The sequence below is a fragment of the Oryzias latipes genome, chromosome 15 (assembly GCF_002234675.1).
Source record: "Oryzias latipes chromosome 15, ASM223467v1".
Lineage (NCBI taxonomy): Eukaryota > Metazoa > Chordata > Actinopteri > Beloniformes > Adrianichthyidae > Oryzias > Oryzias latipes.
The window spans coordinates 22,233,179-22,253,888 of record NC_019873.2 but is presented as its reverse complement, the minus strand read 5'-3'; the positions used below and the strand labels follow the sequence as shown (position 1 = coordinate 22,253,888).

The following is a 20,710-nucleotide window of genomic DNA, read 5'->3' as shown; positions in this document are numbered from 1 at the left end:
CCTTTCCAAAAAGTTAGAGAATCATGGAAACGTTTATTCATTTTCTATGATTTCATTCAAAACATTTCACTTTCATAAAATATAAATTCATGGCCCCCAGTTTTAATTGATTTCAATATTTATTTTTTAATCTTTCCATTAATTGGGGTAATAGCTCAAATCCTATGAAAACAGGATTACAAGAATTAAAGAAAAAAACACTTTTTCATACTTTACTTTTTTGGAAAAGGTGTGCACTTAAATATAGTTACCGTGATATACTATTTATATTTAAAGGTTGGAACATCTCAATCTTAAAAATTGAGAGAAGATGCATTTTCAAAGGTGTAGTTGAAGCCGCCTTCCATTAGACAATGAAATAGGAATTGATGCAAATGTTTGAAAACATAAAAAAACATGTTAGAGTAACAAAACATCTTGAAAATATAATACTTTAATCATTCTTAAAGTTGAAAGTTTGCACTCTTTCATTTACATGAGCAAAAGGTTGCAACTTTAAAAATTAAATATAAATATTTGCAGCTCACCGCTCCCCCGGGGGATGGGTCAAATGCGGAGAACAAGTTTACACACATGGCAGCGGGACAGCAAATGGGACTTTATGAGAAATGCGCACCCATGCACCACAACCTTCAATGACGTGACACAAAATACAACTAAACTCAGACTAGCGTCTCCATGTACACACCAACCTTTTAAAACTAGCAAAAGTAAAGAAGTTCAAGTAGAAGTTTTACAAGAGGGAAAATATTTAATCTATGTTTTTATTAAAAAAAACAAAAACAAGGAGTGTCCCTAAGTTTCCATGTGAAGATATGTTCACAAAGACACGATGAGACACTGTGAAGGTACGGCCAATGACGTCTGTTTCAGAACAGTCAAACTGACTGAAAGGAATGTCAATCATCCAGTTAAACAGGATCTTGCTAAGTCATAAGGATTTTGTTGGCAAACTCATTCCCTGTCCTTATCAAGAATCCTCACGTGAGAAATTTCACATGTTGGTCTATTTGGTATGTAAACAGTTTACTAAAGTGCCAATGCTACATACTTGTTTCCCCACAAAATTGAACCAGATGAACTCAGTCTGGTAATTAATTGCACATATCTCAAGTAATTTTGTTGAGAAATCTTGAATGAAGAAAGAAAATTCTACCGAAAAAGGAACTTGGTGTTTGAGGAAAATTGTTCATGTGGCAGAGTCTCTATATGAGAGCACTTAGTGTTTCAATAAATAGATGGTAAGTGAGAAAGACGATCAAGTGAAAGTTGTCATCTAAAAAAAATGAAAAAAGGGAACAATTAAACATCACGGTTGAGCTTGAAGCCAGGGTCCAATAACAGTAGTTACAGATGTCTCACTGAGCCCATCCTCGATGCTTGGGGATGTGTGCTGAACCCTGGCACTCTTATATCATGACATCGTCAATATCAATGGCTTTTCTTCCTCACGCCTGCTCAGCAGGTTTGAAATCATGAAGGACGAGAAGAAGAGAAATTCCATGGCGTAGCTGAGCTCAAACAGCTCCAGGTTGACACTCAGCATCCATTCAAAAACAGCAGAAAGGTGGATGTAAAAGTACTTTTCCTGAACAAACAAGATAGTATCTGAGGGGTTTAGAGTGAAGGATGTAAAGTGTGTTTTTGTTTGCTTGCATCAATATCATGATGCTTTATGTCTTGACTGGAAATAAAATATGACATTAAACTCTCCTAGCTGTAAAAGCTGATGACTGTAAACCCCCCTCCTGCTGAATTGCTGTCGTGGTTAATCCCACTTTACAAACAGAGCAGCAGCCCGGATCCAGATATTCCTGAGGTCATAAAAAAGATGGAAAATTTACTTCAGGTTTCATTTCTGATGCCTATTGACTTTATACCCATAATCCTTGCTAATGCTGCAGTACTTTTGGACTAGACTGTGAGCAAACTGGCAATGCATAAATATTTAACCCCTTGACCCCTGACTTTATTTCCAGCTATGCAAAAAAAAAAGGAATCATTTATGTTTCTGCTTCCATGTAGATGCTGAATTAAGGTCATTTTGGTGCTAAAGTGGTTTGATGTCAATTGGCATCAATAGGCAGTATCTGAAAGGATACAGCAGATGGTGACGATGATCTGGACCACAGTGGAGGCGATGCGCAGCGGATAAAGAACCTTTTCGTATCCCGTCAGCACGCACCTTTTTGTGAGGGCAGTGAGCAGGATGGTGTAGAAGCAGATGCACGTGAAGCTGACAGCAGCACCAAGGTAGTGAAGCAGGGGCAGGTAATCCAGCTGTGAACAACAGAGTTGATTTCAGCTTTTCTTTTTGTGAAGAAGCCATTGAGAGCAAAAACATCTCTCTGTTCTCTTTTTATTTTGAAGCACTATCTTTTGGTGTGAGATCTGATAAGTAAATAAAAAAACAGTTAAGCACATCAAAAAAGCAGATAAAATAAGATAGATAAACTTGTAATGTATATTAGGTTGAATTATTTTTAACTCGTAACTTGCTTGTTTACTTGATTGATTCCTGTTCCTCTTGTTTTAGTGTGAAGTCACCTCAGCACAAAAATGGAAAAACTCTTAATTGTTTGATTCTAAGCGAGAAAAAATGGTTCCCAACTCAAAGATTAATTTTGTTTTTTTACAGTAAGTTTGTTAGTCACACAAAACCGGAATTCTGATGACAAAAAAATGTTGTGCACTGGAAATTTTTATATTCAATCTAAATAAAGTCATCTATCTATTAGAAAAACTTTATTAATCCCACAATGTGAAAATGATCTCATCTTCAGCAGCAAAAAAGACATCTAAAAATACAAACAGCAAAAAAAAAAGTTTGTTGTTCACACTGACAAAGTCTATTCTAAAATTTATTTTGAAGTGTTCAAAGTCAACAAAGTGTTAATAAGTTAAACAAGCACACACCTGTGTTTTGGTTTGTATTACAGCTGAAAATCAAAATGCTTCAACCTCCAGCAGTGGCTGTGCAAACTTTGTGATACTTTTAAGGTTCTAAAAACACAAACAGACTTTTGTAGGGGATAACTCACATCACAATTCCCCGCTGCGAAGGACCCCACCGATGAAATGACTCCAAAAACCAGAGCAGTTTTGCTCAACAGGGAGTAACACGCATGTTTCTCCATCAGATGGGCATGGTGGAATATACAGAAAAGCAGAACTGAAAGGAACATTGGAGTTAGTAAGACCGGTATCATCGCATAACACATATACTCTGAAGGGGAACTCACACAGGAAGGATCCAGCGTTGATGGTGGCAGTAAAAAGTGAGTTTTCTGGAGCGCTCATTCCACTTGCACTGAAAGCACAGTGTTCAGATCAGTCTTTTGATTCTTGGATAAAGGGGATGTCAGGTTAAAGATAAAGATCTCTTTACCTGATGGTGGGAGCGTAGCAGCATGCATTGGAGTTATTGCCTGTGCAGTAGTAGTTGCCACTCCTGAGGGCCAAAGGTGAAGTCATTACTAATGTACAAAGCAAATGTTTAAACTCCAAAAGGATGAGACTCAACGCACCAGTCACTGAGGGAACACACGTGATTGCTTGAGTAGGCCAGGCTGTAGCTAAAAATACAAAGCAGAAGTTAATGTTTGAGCCATAAAACGGGTCTTTTTCTTCCTTGATAAAAGCTAATGCTCCAACACCAGTCTGTCAATCAGTGTTGTACCAGAACCACCACATGACTGCCCATCCATGGTTTACCGTCCAGAGTCCGAGCAGAAGGAGAAAGGAAAAAATCAAGGTGCTGAACACGTTAGCATCAAAGACGCGTATAACAGCCAAATCCTTATTAACTGGCTGCACGGTGGCGTGGTGGTGAGCAGCATTCTCTCACAGCAAAAAGCCCCCCAGTTCAAGTCCCATCTGGGGAACCTGAAACAGAACACCAATGGGGGGGTCACCTCTGCATGAACTTTGTATGTTCTCCCCGTGCATGCGTGGGTTTTCTCCGGGGACTCTGGCTTTCTCCCAAAAACATGCTTCATTGGTTACTCTAAATTGTCCCAAGGTGTGTGTGGGATTTGTGTGGTTTTGGGACAGACTGGCAACCTGTCCAGGCTTTACGAGTGGCAGGGATAGGCTCCGGCAACCCCGTGACCCGAAAGTGACAACACAGGTTTAGAAGATGAAAGAATCCTTATCAACCTGAATAACAGGTGGATGGATGTCTGAGCATTCATTGACAATCAACAGTTCACACCCAGCAGCAAACCAGACAAGCCAGGTTGGATTTCTATGGGCTGAACTGCCAATCTCATATGCATTTTTAAAGATCTATTTAAAAACTGCTGTTATAAAGACAAAAACATTTCCTAATACAGCAACAACAAAGAGAAAAAACGTAGTTGATTCTGAAATCTATAATGGTTCCATTTTAATCTCTGATGTCTTAGTATACAAAGGGAATAAAAACCTTAATTTCCATGTTGAATCTATCGGTTGTATATGTTATGAGTTTTTTTTATTCAAATAAAAAAAGAGGACAAATATGAAGGAACATTTCTTACTAAAATGAAAAAGGCTCAAAAATTACACTTTATGTGTGTACTGGTAAGAAATGCAGAGGTAAAACATGTCATCATAAATACATTAACTTACACACTCCATGTGCCAATAAAGGAAACCAGGGATAGAGTAATGGGGAAGAAAATCCAAAGCATTATTCCTCAGAGGTGGCGAAGAAAAGTCAAATGTAAAAATGAGTTTCTTTAGGTCCACAGATTTCCTTCTAGACTTCTAAATGTCTTTTACAGCTTAAGCAAATTGCTATACCAGTTTTTGAGTAAAAAATAAACGAAATGTCCGTCGTTTTTTCTCTCTCAAATATAGTTCCCCTGAAATAGTTACACAACTGGACGTCCTCTACCATCCAGAATAAAAGCCTGCGATGTTTCTTCCTTCACAGGCGTTCTCTTTCTGTCAGTTTCTTTGCCACTCCTTTCAAACACCACCTCCTTCTATTGAGAAACATGGGTTTGCCTTTCTGACACGCTCACATTGTTTGTTTTAATTCAAATGGATACAACTTCATGCTCAGTGAACCGGGAGAGTGTTACGTATCTAAGGTGACTAAAAAACTTGGACTGTGAGATATTTCCAGAAACTTACAGGTTGAAGGTGAACTGTTGAGATCACCAGAAATATTTCAGGTAACATGATTTACGAAATGTGATGTAGTCGGCAGCCTGAAGAATATGAAGATTTAAAAAGGCTGTCGTGTTAGCACCCTGCCTTTGCTGGGAAGAGCTGGGATAGGCTCCAGCAACCCTATGAACTTGCGCTTAGGTAGATTGATCTTTATTGTACAATGAAACTCAAAACAAAGAGTGCTTTCTAGTCCGTGCAACACTCATACATTAAAACAATTTGCCATGGTAAAAATACAATAAAATCCTTATAGAGTCCACTAAAAACAGGAAATTAAAATTAAGATGTTGCCAGATAAAAGTACATTTAGTCAATAGAAAATAAGATACAGAATTAATGAGTGTAGAATTGTTAAAGCCTAAAAAAATTTACATAAATAAATTAAAAAGAAACACTACGTGACCACATTACTGTGAATTAAAGTAATTATAAGTATAAATGATGGATGGATGTTACCTTCGTCTGTCTTAAAGCTAGAGCATTTGCCGTTAAATTTCTTTCAGTGATTACGTACAAACCAGAACTAAATGAGAAAGAATTTTTTTCAACTTCTCAAGTTCTTGAGATATTTCTTCTCATTACGGATTTGCAACAAGTATAATTTGCATTAGAAATTCAGACTCATTTCAGGAGTCTTCAAAGTGCAATTCATTGTTATGTACTAAACACAGCTATAATTAGTTTATTTTAATGGTTTCATTTTACCATGAATGTCAGTGTTCCAGTTGCACCTTTTTTATGCGACCAGACTCTTTAGGTCTGGCTCAAATTCTGTTGAACTGATCATGAAAATCACTTTTGAGGGCTTGTAAATGATCCTGCCAGTTGACAAACTACAAAAAGTTGTTAATTTCGTTGCTTGTCAGGCTTTTTTTTTTTTACCTTCCATCATAAAAAAAAGTTAAAGAATGATCCCAGTCTTCAGGTACACAAAAACTGTTTTGATTGAACTTTAAGAAAATGTAGATTCTAATGCCCCCTTCCCCCAGTCATACAGGTGTGCTCATCTTAACTTCTTTAATTGTTATAATTGTAATCAGCGTTATAAAAGTGGATTTTAATACATTTCATTGATTAATCTAAATGTAGAGGGATCCTGGAAAAAATACATGCTTTGGCACAATCTCTTGTATATTTTGTGTTTAGGTTCTGCTGAAGGATTAAGAATAATTTTTTTTGGCAAGAACATTTAAGCTATGGGACATTTCTATAGAAGCACTAAGCAAAAAGTAGTCTATTTTAAGTATATTTAGTCTATAGAGTGGACCAGTATTGAAGTTTACTGCGTAGAGCTAGAACCCATTACTATTCAACCTTAATATCAGAGAATGGAAATAATCAAAGATTTCTTTTTAGTACTTTAGTAACTCGCAGTCAGGGCTCAGTAGAACCACATATTCCCGTTTCTCTCAGCTCTTATGATTTTCTTACATTTTTCTATAGTAAAATTTCAAATATTAGACATAAGTTGAATGAAGTTATTCCTACTATCAGCCCAGAGCAGGCTGAAGCGGTAGAAGTGGAGGCGTCCTTAGAAACTTCTGTAACATTAGACTGCTTCACTGCTGTGGATCAAGCGGAAGTAGCATCAATTATTACGTCCTACAAATCCTCAACTTTTCTCTTAGACCCAATTTCCACTAGGCTTTGTAAAGAAGATTTATTTCAAAAATCCTAGAAAGAGTGGTAGTTAAGCAGCTTTACTGCCACCTACAGGAAAGCAGCCACTTTGAAGATTTTCAGTCAGGGTTTAGACCTCACCACATCATGGAAACTGCACCAATTATGACTTATTACTGGCCTCAGAAAAGGGACTACTTTCTATTCTGGTCCTGATGTATTCAGTTGGTATACTTCCTATAATACATGTACATGATCTATGGTATACTTGCTATTTGTATTAATGCACACTTAATAAATAGACTGCATGTGCACTATTGCTCAGGGAAGTTCATGGATGCAGGTGATGGAAGGATCTTTGGTGTGCATTAGGACGACACAGAGGAATGAGTAGATGCAAATAAAAACAAACAAACATTTACAAAGCGATATTCTTAACCTAGTGTATATTACAACCAGATAGTATCGTGTCTGCCCCCAAGGACGTGCGGACAGGTGGTTAGAAGTGGAATCTGATCAGGATTCGTTGCACGTGCCTTCTTGTCTCCCACACGGGGTCCTCATTTTCAAAACAAACAAAATGGCGGCGCACATGAGATGGGGGCTGACGCGGTTGTTGTGGGCGAGGAAAATGGTTCCTTTTGGGTTTGTTTACTCCTTTTCTTTGAGGAAATTGTGTCTCATATTTATTCTTGACATTTATGTGCTAAGTTTAAATGCTTTCTTAACGTGGTAAACACGACTCCGTGTGGTTCAGTTGACCTGCGTACTTTTAGCTAGTAGTACAGTACTACTCTCTCTCTCTGTCTGTCGCCTTTACAAGTTTACTTAAAAAACGGTTCATTTTAATATCATACATGTTTCCCTTATTTTTAGCTTGAGCATACTTTAGTATAACCGAAGTTATTAACCATAAACGTTGCCAGCGTTAAAGATGATCGAAGGTTTTGTGTTCTTTCTTACAGGATTACGGGTAAAACGGTGAGTTTATACACCTCACAGTTCGCAAATAAACCCTCCGCGGGAATCCATTCTCAGTTCAGGACAAGAAATTCTCCTTTCTCAAGTAGGTAAAGCGTTTTTGAAACGACATCAGTCACCGGATCAAGGTGAACAGTCTGATCAAGCTACGTAAAATGCCTTTCAGAGAGACACTTGTCCATTCAAACTCAAGAAACTCCAAATCCCAGGAGTCTGAAGTTTCTCCCCGGTAAACCTGTGCTTGGAAGTGGAACGCTGGACTTTCCTTCTCCTAGCTCAGCTGGATCTTCCTCTTTGGCCAGGTTCTGTCAGGTTTCTTTTTCTGGAAGTTCACTGTTTTTTATGGCATGGTTCGTTAGAGGAAGCCCTACACAGATGTATATCCCTTAGATTTGTTTACAAAAATGTTTCTGAGCTTTAAAATGATGATGCAGGTTTGCACCAAAAAAGATGAGAATACTGATCATTCCTAATGTCAATAAATCTGTTGATCATTGCATTTTGATGAAAGTTTATGAATGTCATTGCCAGGCGCCACATTATTTCTTCCCTGTTTTATAGTTTTTAATATTAATCAGTTTCTTACCTTGCATAGCCTCATTTTTTTTTGTTGCAATGTGGTGAGAAAATAGAAAAAAACTTGAGTTGGTTTTAGTCTGTTTTGCAACACTGTTTTAAATTATTATTATTATTTTGTAGGAACCTATTTGAAATTGAGGGGGTAAAAGGTGTGTTTTTTGGCCCTGATTTCATTACAATTACCAAAGTGAGTACAAAATGAAGTTTATTTCACAATATAATCTGTGTGAAATCCCTGTGGTAAGCTTTACAGGGAAAGTGCTTGTCTTTCAGACAGATGAGGATGTTGAATGGACACATATTAAGCGCCATGCGATGGAAGTGATTGCCAAGTTCTTTGAAAGTGGTGACCAAGTAACAACAGAAGCAGTCCATGGTGAAAACAGTGAGTATTGTAAACAACACGAATTTGACTGTGGCTAAAAAAAAACCAACACATTCTGGTTTAACTTATGTTAACTTGTTTTTTGTAGGTCTGGCTGAAGATGATGATGACATTGTATCGATGATAAAAGAGCTTCTGGACACCAGAATCAGGTGTTGACTCCTTAACATGAATCTAAATTGATCATCTTTGAACTAATTTGATGTCTTTTCCCATTTAGAAATATTAATCCTTTTGCAAAAGTAACGGTAACACAAAACAAGTGATTCTAGTACAAAAAACCCCAATATTTGTTACTTGATGTGGGCGAACTAACAGGATCGTCTTCTTTCAAAAGACCTACAGTGCAAGAAGATGGAGGTGATGTCATTTTCAAAGGGTTTGAGAATGGCATTGTCAAGCTGAAGCTCGTTGGTTCCTGTACTGGATGCCCGAGTTCTACTGTTACGCTGAAAAATGGCATTCAGAACATGATGCAATTCTACATCCCGGAAGTGGATATGGTGGAACAGGTGACCATTTTTTTCTGTTTGCTGTGGTATTATTTTTTATTTAATTTTTGTTTTCAAAACATAAACACCTAACAAGACGGTTGCTCTATTATTATTATTATTATTATTATTATTATTATTATTATTATTATTATTATTATTATTATTATTATTATTATTATTGGTTTTGTCATTGTTATTATTGTTTTGTCAATGTTATTGTCGTTATTATTATAAAGTTCCAAACTTCCAAGGTTAAGCAGTAAAGACAAAGGGGGAAATAAATTTTTTTTTTAAATTGCCATAAACATTTTTGATTTAGTACAACTAAAAAAAGTAAAATCTTTGTTTTCTTTCAATTAAATTATATTATTTCTAATTGAGATAATGAGAAATTGCTGGTGATAGGTTTCAGTGTAAAAGCTATTTTTATTTCTCTCTGTCATAGGTGGAAGACGAAGTGGATGACATTAATGCAAAGGTTTTTGCAGAAGTGGAGAGTAAATTGCACAAATAAATGTTTAAAAGTACCAAACACATCAAATGCAACCTTTTTTTGTTGCGTAAACATCTAATCTTTCATTTTTTTTTGCATATGTAATATATATTATATTGTTGGATTGCACTGAGACAATACTTTCAAATGTTTGTCCTCATACTATGTACTCAAATTGTTATTCAGATCCTTAAAGCTTCAGATTACAATGAAATAATACAAAACAATCTGGTCCTTTTTTATTTGTTGTTGTTTTTTTAACATACCCTGCTGTGACATAGATGTGTTGTTGTATTTATTTGGCAAATAAGTTCAGAAAACTTTTTTTTTTAATGTAAGACTTTGTTTGATGTAATTCCAAAGTAGATTTAATTGTTTTGTGTTACTGTTTTTCCAAGCATATTAAAACAAAGACAAACATTTCCATTATCCATAATTTAATGTAAATACATTAAAAAAGAGATTAGTTTGACCATTTAGATATTTATATGCTTCCATAGTGCAGTTTTATTGCATACAAATATGTGACAGGACCTTGTATGGATTTTTTAGGGATCTATGTTCTCTATTATTTTTATTAGTCTTCTTAAATAAAATGTATGGAAGTCATAATTTTTGAGTCATACTTCATAGTAATATGCAATTGTCAATTGACCGTTCAATTGACAATTCCATATGCAATTCAGGCTTGGAATATGAAAATACTTTTTGCAGTTTGGAATTCAATTATAAGATTTAAAATTCAATGTGACAATTTTTAAAATAAAATATATAAAACAAAATCAATTGCATTTTAAATTGGCATATGTTTTTGATGTCGTAATTCAAATGACAATGCATTTTGCAATTTACAATTCAGTATTCAAAATGACATTCCAATACAGCGTTTGCTTTAAATTCATTTTGAAATAAGTTAAAATCTATTGCATTGTAAAATGCCGCTTTTTATGCGTCATAATTCAAATGAAATATTACCCCCCCCCCCATGCAATGCGTGTACACTATTTTTAAGGGCACCAATACAACTAAAGAGAAACCTCGTAAACTTGATATTGAACGCAGAAAATTTTATTCAAGAAAGTGACACTAACTTATTTAAAATGATAGTTTTGTTGCTGTTAAGCTTTCTACATTTCCGCAAATACCTTAGATGTTTTATGTGTATGAGAAATGTCAAACGATACTGCCTCGCGCTGGTTTGGAGTTGCTTGATTGAATCAATTTGTTTTGGGGTACGTTTAAACAAACAAAAGGTCGAGAAGCGTTGAGTCAATTTACAAGCGCCATCAACAGACTGCAGCAGCAGGCTGCACGTGAACCGGACGTTGACCTCGTGGATCGGGTTTTTCATCCCACGCATGCGTACTTTTTCAATTGGAGTCGGTGAAACGGGATAAGGGTAAGCACAATGTTGTTTAAAATTAATGTTCTAGCGTAAATGATAACGGATATTCACAAGTCAATAGTAGCGAATGTGGGTACGTTGTCATTGCATTTAAAAAAGAAACCCGTTCTTCTTGTTTTGCTGCTAACTGTCAAAGCTAGCGGCTATCTAGAAAGGCCTCGCGATCAAACTAGAAAGAAGCTAATCTCGCAACAAAGCTACTAGCGCGCTGCACAAATGCTAATTGTTAGCGTTTTGTATCTGGTTTTCCAGGATATGTGCTTAATAAGCACACTTTACATTTGCCCCAGTGACGACATAATGTGTTAACTCAACATTTCTTGAACAACGACAGTATTTTTGATCGTGAGTTTTCTTAAAATCGCGCGATTTGATGTTGCTGTCAGTGCAGCCAACTGCTATTAGCCACGCTTCTTTTTAGTCACTGGCTGTCAGTACGTCTGCTTTGGGTACGGATCATAGCAAAGGTTATACAAGTTCTGTCAGACAGATATTCCATTTCTCCCCAAAGGAGAGATCATTGTTTTTCATACTAAAATTTATTTTGTCCCCCCAATTACGCATCTCGCCGGTAGGATAATAAAGACTGATCATTCGGGGCAGCGTGTGTAATGTAATCTTCTACCTGATTTTTGTTTGGTTTAAATAATACAAACATTTCAAAATCTTAACATAAAAAAAGCCTTTCCAGACAAATTAGACAACATTTTATTTGTTTCTATTTGTCCAGCTAATTAAAAGCATTTTTGTAGTACTGTAGGTTAAAGTGTTCATGTTGTCATTGACAATGTCAAGCAATAAAAAAAGAAAATGCCAAGATGTTCCGTTCTGACATTTCTATTACTGCATTAGAGTAAATAGGAGTGTTACATTAAATCAAAACGATTTTTTGTATTGTAAAGTAATTTAACTTCCAGCTCTTGCAAATTGCAATAACTTTGAAATGTATTTGTGTATTTTCCTCATTTCTCATGTTTCAGTTACTCAATCTATCCAGACAGACAGAAGCTATTTTTCAGATTAATGATGAACCATCTTTACTCCTTCGTTATGTATGTGTGTGTGTGTGTGTATGCATATATATATATATATATATATATATATATATATATATATATATATATATATAAAAATCACGTACTTAAACACATGGATTAGAAGCAATCTTAATTATTTATTTATATTATCATATAAATTTTATTATATTTATTTATATTATTTATTTATTTGATCAATGAAATTCAACTTAAACACAGCTTGTCGCTGTCTTGCCTACCCCAAACTATAAATCGTGATCTGTCAATGACCATTTAGTTGACACATTGTTACTTTCATTAAAATTAATTTGTTTTGTGGATGTTATCTGGCTGTTTGTTTGTTTTTTTTAGTTACTGGCCTGGAGAACAGAGACTTCCCGGGATCTGAATGAGTCATGGCCCAATTCGGGGGACAGAAGAATCCACCGTGGGCGACTCAGTTTGCTGCCACGGCGGTGTCTCAGCCAGGCCACTCAGGACAGTCTCTTGACCTCAACAGCTTGCACTGTGAGTATACAAAAAAAAATGGTGCAAAGAAGCAATTTTCCCTCTACTATTCTGTATGAATTACAACATGGTAGAAGAGCAAAGCATCTCTTCTGTGATCTCTTATGAGATAGAAATGGAGCAGAAACATGTGACATGTTGATGCTTAACAGCAGTGAGAAAAAAAATCTTGTCTGTATTAAACTAAAATGTTGAGACTGTTTGTGAAACACATACAAACTTTGAAAAACAGTTCTCTTAACAATGCCCATTGTTGTTCCCATTGCATCCAGCTAGGGCACTATGTGCAATAAACAATTAACTCCACATGTGCAATAATTCTTCTGAATAGATTGGGATGCTGCAATATTCATATTTAGTCATATTTCTATTTTATACTTTGTACTTTTGTCTAATTTCACTTTATTTTATTTCTTTTGAAATTTTGTCCTTTCTATATTTACCCTGACATGAGAGATGCCAAAGACAAATTTTGATGTACTGTATGTGCAAACGGCAATAAAACCTTGAATGTTGTTGTCAATATTCATTGTTTTTGAGGATCCTTTGTTCAGTACTTTGTTTGAACTCTTTGCAGCTCTCGGTGTGCAGCAGCCATCTCTCCTTGGAGCGTCTCCCTCAGTTTACTCTCAGCAGTCGGCCTTGGCTGCAGCTTCACTCAGCAACCAGTCCGCAGCAAACTATCAGCTGTCTCAGCAAACTGCAGCTCTGCAGCAGCAAGCTGCTGCAGCGGCAGCGGCGGCTCTTCAGCAGGTCTGTCATGTTAAAAGGATTCTGACCACAAAGCAGCAGCTTCTTCATCTCACATTAATCTTGTATTATTTTCTTAGGCTACCTAAAAAAATCATAATTTTCATTTACCCCATTCAGTCCCAGATCAATAACGCACTCCAGCAGTATCAACAGCAGCAGCAACAACAGCAACAACAACAACAGCAGCAGCCTCCCCAGCAACCCCCACAGCAGCAACTTTACAGTGTACCTCATCAGGTAACACACTGGTTTTGGATATTTAGACTTGAGTTCAGCCTTTACGTGGTCTTATGTTCTATATTAATGCCACTTTTCTCATCAGTGCAGCAAATTTCTTAAATGAATAAAGGCTGAAAGGCTATTTTTAGGATGGCTAACACTTTTTTTGGTCTAAAACATTGCCTTTGGACAATTTCAACTAGTGATCTGAACCTTCACCTCTGTTTATTTTCACACAGCTTCCTCAGCCTCAACAGGCGCTTCTCTCACAGGTAACACCCCTCAAAGAAAGAATTGCATTCTCACTAAAATAAGATAAATTCTTAATTTCTTTGGTTATTCTGTAAAGTTTAGTTTTGTGTGCAATTTCTTTCTAAAATAGCTTTTAAATACTCCAATTAAATCAATGGTTTTATGAGTAAAAGTTTCTTTCTCAGACTTGCATTATATTTCCACTGAGTTGTCTTTTTCTTTTTAAACCTTGTTTTTTTTATTTGACCCCCAGCCCCCTGTTGCCTTGCCCACAAGCTTGAGTTTATCCAACCCCCAACAGACTGCCCAGATAACTGTGTCGTATCCAACTCCACGATCGAGTCACCAACAGCAGACGCAGCCACAGAAGCAGCGAGTCTTCACTGGTGTGGTCAATAAGCTGCATGATACGTTTGGCTTTGTAGATGAAGATGTCTTCTTTCAGCTTAGGTAAAGGAAAACAATTCTCAGTTGTCATTGTGACTGTCACTGGATTCATTTGATTTTATGCTTTATTTTGAATTGTTCCTCTCATGTAAAGTTAAATTCACTTTTGACACATCAAGTAGACTAAAGTTAAGTGATGCAGTGCTGTTATTTCTGCTCAAACTGTAATAACGACTTTACCTTTTATTGTTTTGCACAGCGCTGTTAAAGGGAAGACTCCTCAGGTTGGTGACCGGGTCCTGGTAGAAGCCGTGTATAACCCAAATATGCCCTTTAAGTGGAATGCTCAGCGCATCCAGACCTTACCTCAGATGGCAAATCAGTCGGTAAGAACACTCAAAGGTTAATATACATTCTAAACGCCATCCCCTTTTCCATCTCCAACTGAATTTTGTTTCCATAATCTCTTCCAGCATCAGCAGCAGCCGCAGCCTTTGCCCCAAGCTTCCCCTCAGCTCGGCAGCCTTTACAATGAACCTGGAATGCAGCTGCGCTACACAGACATGCATTCCACCGCGGACAACAGAAATGTAACCTCCTGACCCCTACTGCTCCGTCACTATTACAGGCTTTCTATTACTTTTATCTGGGAATGTTATCACCATTATTGTTCATTTTGGTTAAAGGATACTAAGCACATCTTTTTCTTTTTAAATATATTTGTTTTCTTTTCCTCATCTTTTACTTTTTAAAAAGTGTGACGGCATGTATAGTCATCTAATTGTTTAACTGCTAAATTATCATTATTTATTATAGTTTCTATTATTGTTACAGTGATGTTTTAGGCTTGAAAGCCTATCTTTTTATGGTGAAAACCTTTAAAGTTAAATATACTTTAGTCTAGAAACATTGTGAGTAGAAGGCGAGGAGGGATAGCGTTAGATATGTGACATTTAGATTAAATCAAGTAAAACAGATTGAGATTAATTAAATAAATAAAAAAACAGATTGAGATTATTTGTTGAGATCAGAGGAATCTCAGTGAAAATACAGTACAATGAAAATAAAGCAGACTTCCTGTCCGAGTGACAGGTGGGGCCTGAGAGACGTTTTTGTAGGTTTCCATCTGATGAACATGCCCTGTTAAAATCAAATTTGTACGTTCAAGCATGTGGTGGCACTCGGGGAAACAAATTTTGTAGGTGGCGCTATCGAGCCGTTTTTGTGCATCCATGCCAGGCTGCCATAAAATACGAAATTTTTCGCGACTCCTGGTGCGTATGATGGGAAAGTTGCAGTTGCTGTTGACCTGCAGCTTTTCTAAAATATTTTGTGTTAGCGGTAGATTGTGAGTTTGCTATTCGCATGGCTAGATTCAGTTGATCTTTTGCTTTTACATTTCAGGCAAAGCTGTGATCCACTCTGTAAGATGGAATTTGTGATGATTTGACATTTTACAGGAAATATGATGTAAATTATGATCAGGCTGAGTTCATGTATCAATTTTTTAATGTATCAATGAACCAGTAAATAGAATTTGTACTGGTCTCATTAATATATTCAACATACACTTTTTCCCTTCATTATAAATTGGTTTATTCTTCAGAAATTTCTCCACTGTTTAAAAATCTACTCTGGAATTTTTTTGTAGGACAGCTTTACTGGGGAAACTAATCAAATGTGTGTTTTTTGATTCATGCAGCTTTTTAAAATGCTTTCCTGACCTCTTTAATTTATAAAGATGTTGTTAATATTAATAACCATTTGAGTTCTTCTGCACACCAGTCTTCTTTTTGACTTTCCTGTTTGTTTGTTTTTTTCAGAGCCAGCCCCAAGGTCCTAACATGATAAAGCCAACACCCACCATGCTACAGTCATTACCTCCACCAACCACTTTCAGTGTTCCGTCCCAGGCCCCTCCACCTTCACTTCTTCAGGCGCAGCTTTCTGCTGCCTCACTAGCCCCCCTTCTCCAGAATCCTCCCCAACCTCTGCTTCCACAGCCTCCACCCAAAGGTAAAGATGAGGCTACATCCAAATTTAACAATGGTGTGTCCTAAGAAAAGGTTCTATGGTATTTTTTCTCATTGGTTTATGGACAGGAATCTCTGTGGACCATGATGTTTGCAGATGACATTGTAATCTGTAGTGAGTGCAGATGGATGAACATTTAGAGAGGTGGAGGTTTGTTTTGGAAAGGAGATGAATGACGGTCAGGCGCAGCAAGGCAAAGTATCTGTTTTTAAATGAGAGGAACTCAAATGGAACAGTGACGTTACACGGAGAAGAGGTGAAGAAGGTAGAAGATTGTGGTGAGAGCAGCCATGTTGTTTTAGAGACTCCCATAGAGAGACAGGAGTCAGAGCTGGAGTTTGCAGGGCTGAAGATGTTGAGGTGGATGAATCCATCAGAGAAACTGATCATGTTGGATGTTTTGGAGATAAATACTGGGACGTCAGAATCGGATTTATGGTCATCAAAGGAAATCGGACTTATTATTGTCAGAAAGCTAAAGATGGACAAAAAAAAGACGTGACATCTTGATAAAGCTGTCATATATATATATATCAATATCTTTTAGACCTAGTTTTTTTGCAACAAAATTTTATGTTTAGTCCTCTGAAAGTTTTACAAGCTTGCATCATTGTTGTCATTTTACGATGTATTATTTTCTGTCTCCAGATGTGTTTACCGGTGGTCTGCTTCAGCCTCCAGTGAGAATGATGCCGCAGCCACAGCCGGTCCGGCGAATCGAACCTCCGCCTCGCTTCCCTACTAGAAATGACAGAGTCCCAGAACTCATCCTCAGGCCTAAAGAAGAACGCAGGTAAGATGGTGATCATTCAGGACAAACTGGACTAGGATCACGATTGAAACATGATCTTTAGATGACCGCTGGAGGCTGGTTTCAAATTCACTTTCATGTTAAGAAAAATGCTACACCAAAAGGGAAAGTTCACACACCCTGGTTTCAACAGGTTTTTCAGTATTAATTGCTATATTTTCTATTCAGAACAACTGTGAACTTCAGCTATTTTGCTTCTGCTAGAGATGACATTTAGGTATTGGTGTTTTTTTTTTTTTGTCTGATTGACAGGTGGGTAGTCTCAACAAAACTCCCTTTACTTTGTCCTGCCTAATCCTCCATCTTTGTTACATTGTAGAGTTGAGTAGAGTAGACTCTAGTCAGTATGCCTAACCCACTTTAGGCTTCATGTTCTCTGCTCAAAATCCTGACTGACTTTGTGTCTGTAGTTCTTAATCAATATTTTTGGACGTCATTTATGCCAAAGGTTCTCACATAATTCTTAATCAGAGACAGAGACCGTGACCGCAGGAGATCCAGAGAAAGGTCTCCTACTCGCAAGCGCTCCAGGGACCGGTCACCCAGGCGAGAACGCTCCCCGAGACGCCCTCGCAGGGTAGTTCCTCGCTACACAGTTCAGTTTTCCAAATTCAGTCTGGATGGGTGAGTAATGTCCCCATGTTTTCGGTTGTTCATACAGTTCTGTGAATAGGTTCTGAAGTACTAACTAAACCTATTGTGTTCTTCAGAACCAGCTGTGATTTGATGGAGCTGAGAAGGCGCTATCAGAGTCTCTACATACCCAGCGACTTCTTTGACGCCGTCTTCACCTGGGTGGATGCGTTCCCTCTTACTCGGCCGTTCCAGCTTAGCAACTCCTGTAACTTCCACATCCTCCACAAAGAGGTGGATTCTTTTGTCAAAAATACAGCTGTGCTGGACCCCCCTGATGTAAACCACACCTACAGCGCAAAGGTACAACTGGAATACACAACCTAAACTGTGAATCTTCAAGGATGATGAACCATTTTATCAGACTTTGAAGTAAACAGGGTCAGAGGGTCAAGAATTAGAGATTTAATTAACTTACAACATAAATATAAAGGTTTATTACCCAAAAAAAATCACCAAATCCTTGGAGGAGTTTTAATAGTTTATTGTTTCTACCATTAAGTCATTTTTTTATCCAACTTCTTATGAGAGAAATTGAAAATTGTAACAAATCATTTGAATGATTATTTCAAATCCATTGTCCGTTTGCTTGATGGACTATTGACCAAAATAGTCTCCAAAAATAAACTAATGAAAGGATCTTCTTAACACCTGAACCTTTCTGGAGAAGTGGAAGCTTTTTCTTAAAGCCATGTCATCATGCTGCAGATTGTAAATAAAAATGACCACTGTGTCCACCTGCCTGTTAGAATAAAGGTTTATTGCTTTAATGCAGTCTTTGTTTTGGTTTAGGTGATGCTGCTTGCTAACCCCAGTTTAGAGGAGCTGTACCACAAGTCGTGTGCTCTGGCTGAGGATCCTCAGGAACTTAGAGAGTCCTTCCAGCATCCTGCCAGACTTATTAAGGTACGTCAACGCCTTTCACTTTGCCATATTAACCTGGAGCCAATGATGTGAAAACCCTATTCCATTTCTGAATTCTCAGTGTGGAAAATTCCTGACTGATGACCGCAACACCTTTGCCTTCGTTGTGACTCATCAAACTGTTTCTGGCACTTTAATTCCTTGCTGTCTCTTTTTGTCTCGTCTTCTCTTCTCTCCACATTCTCATTTCCACGTTTCCCTTTTTTTTAACCCATATCATCTCACATTTTCCTCCTTTGGTCTCTTTTGTTCCCGTCTTTCTTCTCTTTCAGTTTTTGGTGGGCATGAGAGGTAAAGATGAGGCCATGGCCATTGGTGGTCACTGGTCTCCCTCTCTGGATGGAGCAGACCCCGAACAGGATCCAGCAGTCCTGATTAAGACAGCCATACGCTGTTGCAAGGCTCTCACAGGCATAGACCTTAGCCTTTGCACTCAGTGGTAAGAACTGCTTCTGTTATTTCTGTTACACTCCTTGATCAACTCTGTTGATATGATCCCCAACTAAACTAGAATACATCACTGCTAAATTTGTATTATACTTGTCAGGTTAGATTGATTTTTGTTTTCCTTTTCTATGAATAATTATTCTACTGCTGGTTTACAGTAATTTGTGTTTTGCCAAGTTTCTCTGTGTTTTGTGTTTCGTCTTGGCGCTCTCTGTCACACTCTGCTCATAAACACACATTTCACTGTGATGAGAAACCAAACGCATGGACTTGGTGGCTGGAAGCAGCAGAATGGACGGGAACGCACCGCCATTACCCCTTTTTTTTTCCACTTTGTTTTTTCTATTCTGTCTGTTAAATATCTTACATATTTAACTGGCTTCTATACTGTCCTGTTGATTTTTATGTCTGTTGGCACAACTCTAATGTGGTGCATTTAAGTGTACCTCAGGTCAGAGCACTCATCCATAATTGGCTGATGCTGAAGGGGGGGGAGGCATGAGTTTTGCGTTGGATTTACGTATTTTGTAAACGTCTGTCCACTTTCTCAATCGGCTGGCATAACCTGTGACATCAGTTGGACGGCTACAGACTGGTTCCATCTGTCTTTGCTGTGTGTGGTGTAGGGCAGGGTCGCTTTAACGATGCGATCATTCAGGGGCCTAATGAGAGGAAGTGTCTTTAGAAGGCTCGTCATAGCAAGGCTTGCCTTTTTTATTTTGTGCCCTGACCAGAATGTTTCTTTCCAATGCACCCTCTTCCTTTGCAACAGGTATCGTTTTGCAGAGATTCGCTATCATCGGCCGGAGGAGACACACAAGGGGCGGACTGTCCCTGCTCATGTGGAGACAGTGGTTTTGTTTCTTCCGGATGTTTGGCATTGTCTTCCTACCCGTTCAGAGTGGGAGGTGCTGTCACGGCGGCTTCGGGAGCAGCTGGCTGAGAAGTTGTCGGCTGAGCGAAAGGAGGCGGATGGAGAACAGGCACTGAACCGCTAATCCCTCTCTTCTCATTTCCGCTTTCCACAGGAAGGCACAGGAATTTAAAAAAAACAAAAGATACACAACAGGCATAAAGTACACCTCACCCGTCACCCACACAGATACCGACACAGGCATATTGATGTTCCACCAAGCCTCACCTAGACTTCTGTTTACGTCACCTGTCTCTCCTCTGTTCCAAATACTTCATTCCTCCATCAGCACCTCCACCTTCCCTCACATCCAGCAGACACATACAGTGGAAGCAATGAGACTAGGTTGTGCTGTGTAGGCCCCTGTCGCAAATGGCAAAACAGCTTCCAGTTTCTTAAAGGGTTCACAAATGGGTCTAAATTCCTTTCACTTCTGGAACTTTGCTTTCCATTAATGCACAGAACAGTTTCGACTGATTTGGTTCAAACTGGGGATAAACACCCCCTTCCAGGAAGCGATCCACTGAAACTCGTTATTTATAATTATACTGGAATCTGTGGAGCCATTTGCGTGTGAATAATGTCCTTTTTTTTCATAGAAACATGTATTTTGGGAAATTATTTACCATCAGTCTGATATTGTCTGACAATGAAAACAGAACCTCCCACAAGTCCT

General features: G+C 37.9%; 3 protein-coding genes and 1 non-coding gene across 4 annotated transcripts; 3 read left to right on the top strand and 1 right to left on the bottom strand.

Moving 5' to 3' along the window:
• Window positions 1–106: 106 nt before the first annotated feature.
• LOC101168837 (transmembrane protein 150A) lies at window positions 107–4,942 on the bottom strand. Its single transcript, XM_004084868.4, has 7 exons — window positions 4,612–4,942; window positions 3,528–3,575; window positions 3,389–3,451; window positions 3,243–3,310; window positions 3,042–3,172; window positions 2,103–2,280; window positions 107–1,608 (listed from the first exon to the last, which is right to left on the bottom strand). The coding sequence occupies exons 1-7, from the start codon at window positions 4,671–4,673 to the stop codon at window positions 1,415–1,417; spliced, it is 744 nt and encodes a 247-aa protein (XP_004084916.1). The 5' UTR covers window positions 4,674–4,942; the 3' UTR covers window positions 107–1,414.
• Window positions 4,943–7,294: 2,352 nt separating this feature from the next.
• On the top strand, window positions 7,295–10,324 carry LOC101168346 (NFU1 iron-sulfur cluster scaffold homolog, mitochondrial). Its single transcript, XM_023962937.1, has 8 exons — window positions 7,295–7,425; window positions 7,746–7,846; window positions 7,928–8,063; window positions 8,461–8,527; window positions 8,614–8,725; window positions 8,814–8,877; window positions 9,063–9,237; window positions 9,665–10,324. The coding sequence occupies exons 1-8, from the start codon at window positions 7,361–7,363 to the stop codon at window positions 9,731–9,733; spliced, it is 789 nt and encodes a 262-aa protein (XP_023818705.1). The 5' UTR covers window positions 7,295–7,360; the 3' UTR covers window positions 9,734–10,324.
• Window positions 10,325–10,694: 370 nt separating this feature from the next.
• On the top strand, window positions 10,695–20,105 carry ccar1 (cell division cycle and apoptosis regulator 1; the record flags this gene model as incomplete). Its single annotated transcript, XM_023962936.1, is given in 15 exon segments — window positions 10,695–11,111; window positions 12,506–12,661; window positions 13,239–13,414; window positions 13,532–13,651; window positions 13,873–13,905; window positions 14,139–14,335; window positions 14,532–14,658; window positions 14,746–14,862; window positions 16,096–16,288; window positions 16,955–17,099; window positions 17,589–17,741; window positions 17,828–18,053; window positions 18,543–18,656; window positions 18,947–19,113; window positions 19,894–20,105. Coding segments are annotated over 14 exon segments (2,092 nt in total), but the record flags the coding sequence as incomplete, so codon positions are not given.
• LOC111948860 lies at window positions 18,695–18,759 on the top strand. Its single transcript, XR_002874858.1, has one exon. It is a non-coding gene; the product is annotated as a small nucleolar RNA SNORD98 (small nucleolar RNA).
• Window positions 20,106–20,710: the final 605 nt, after the last annotated feature.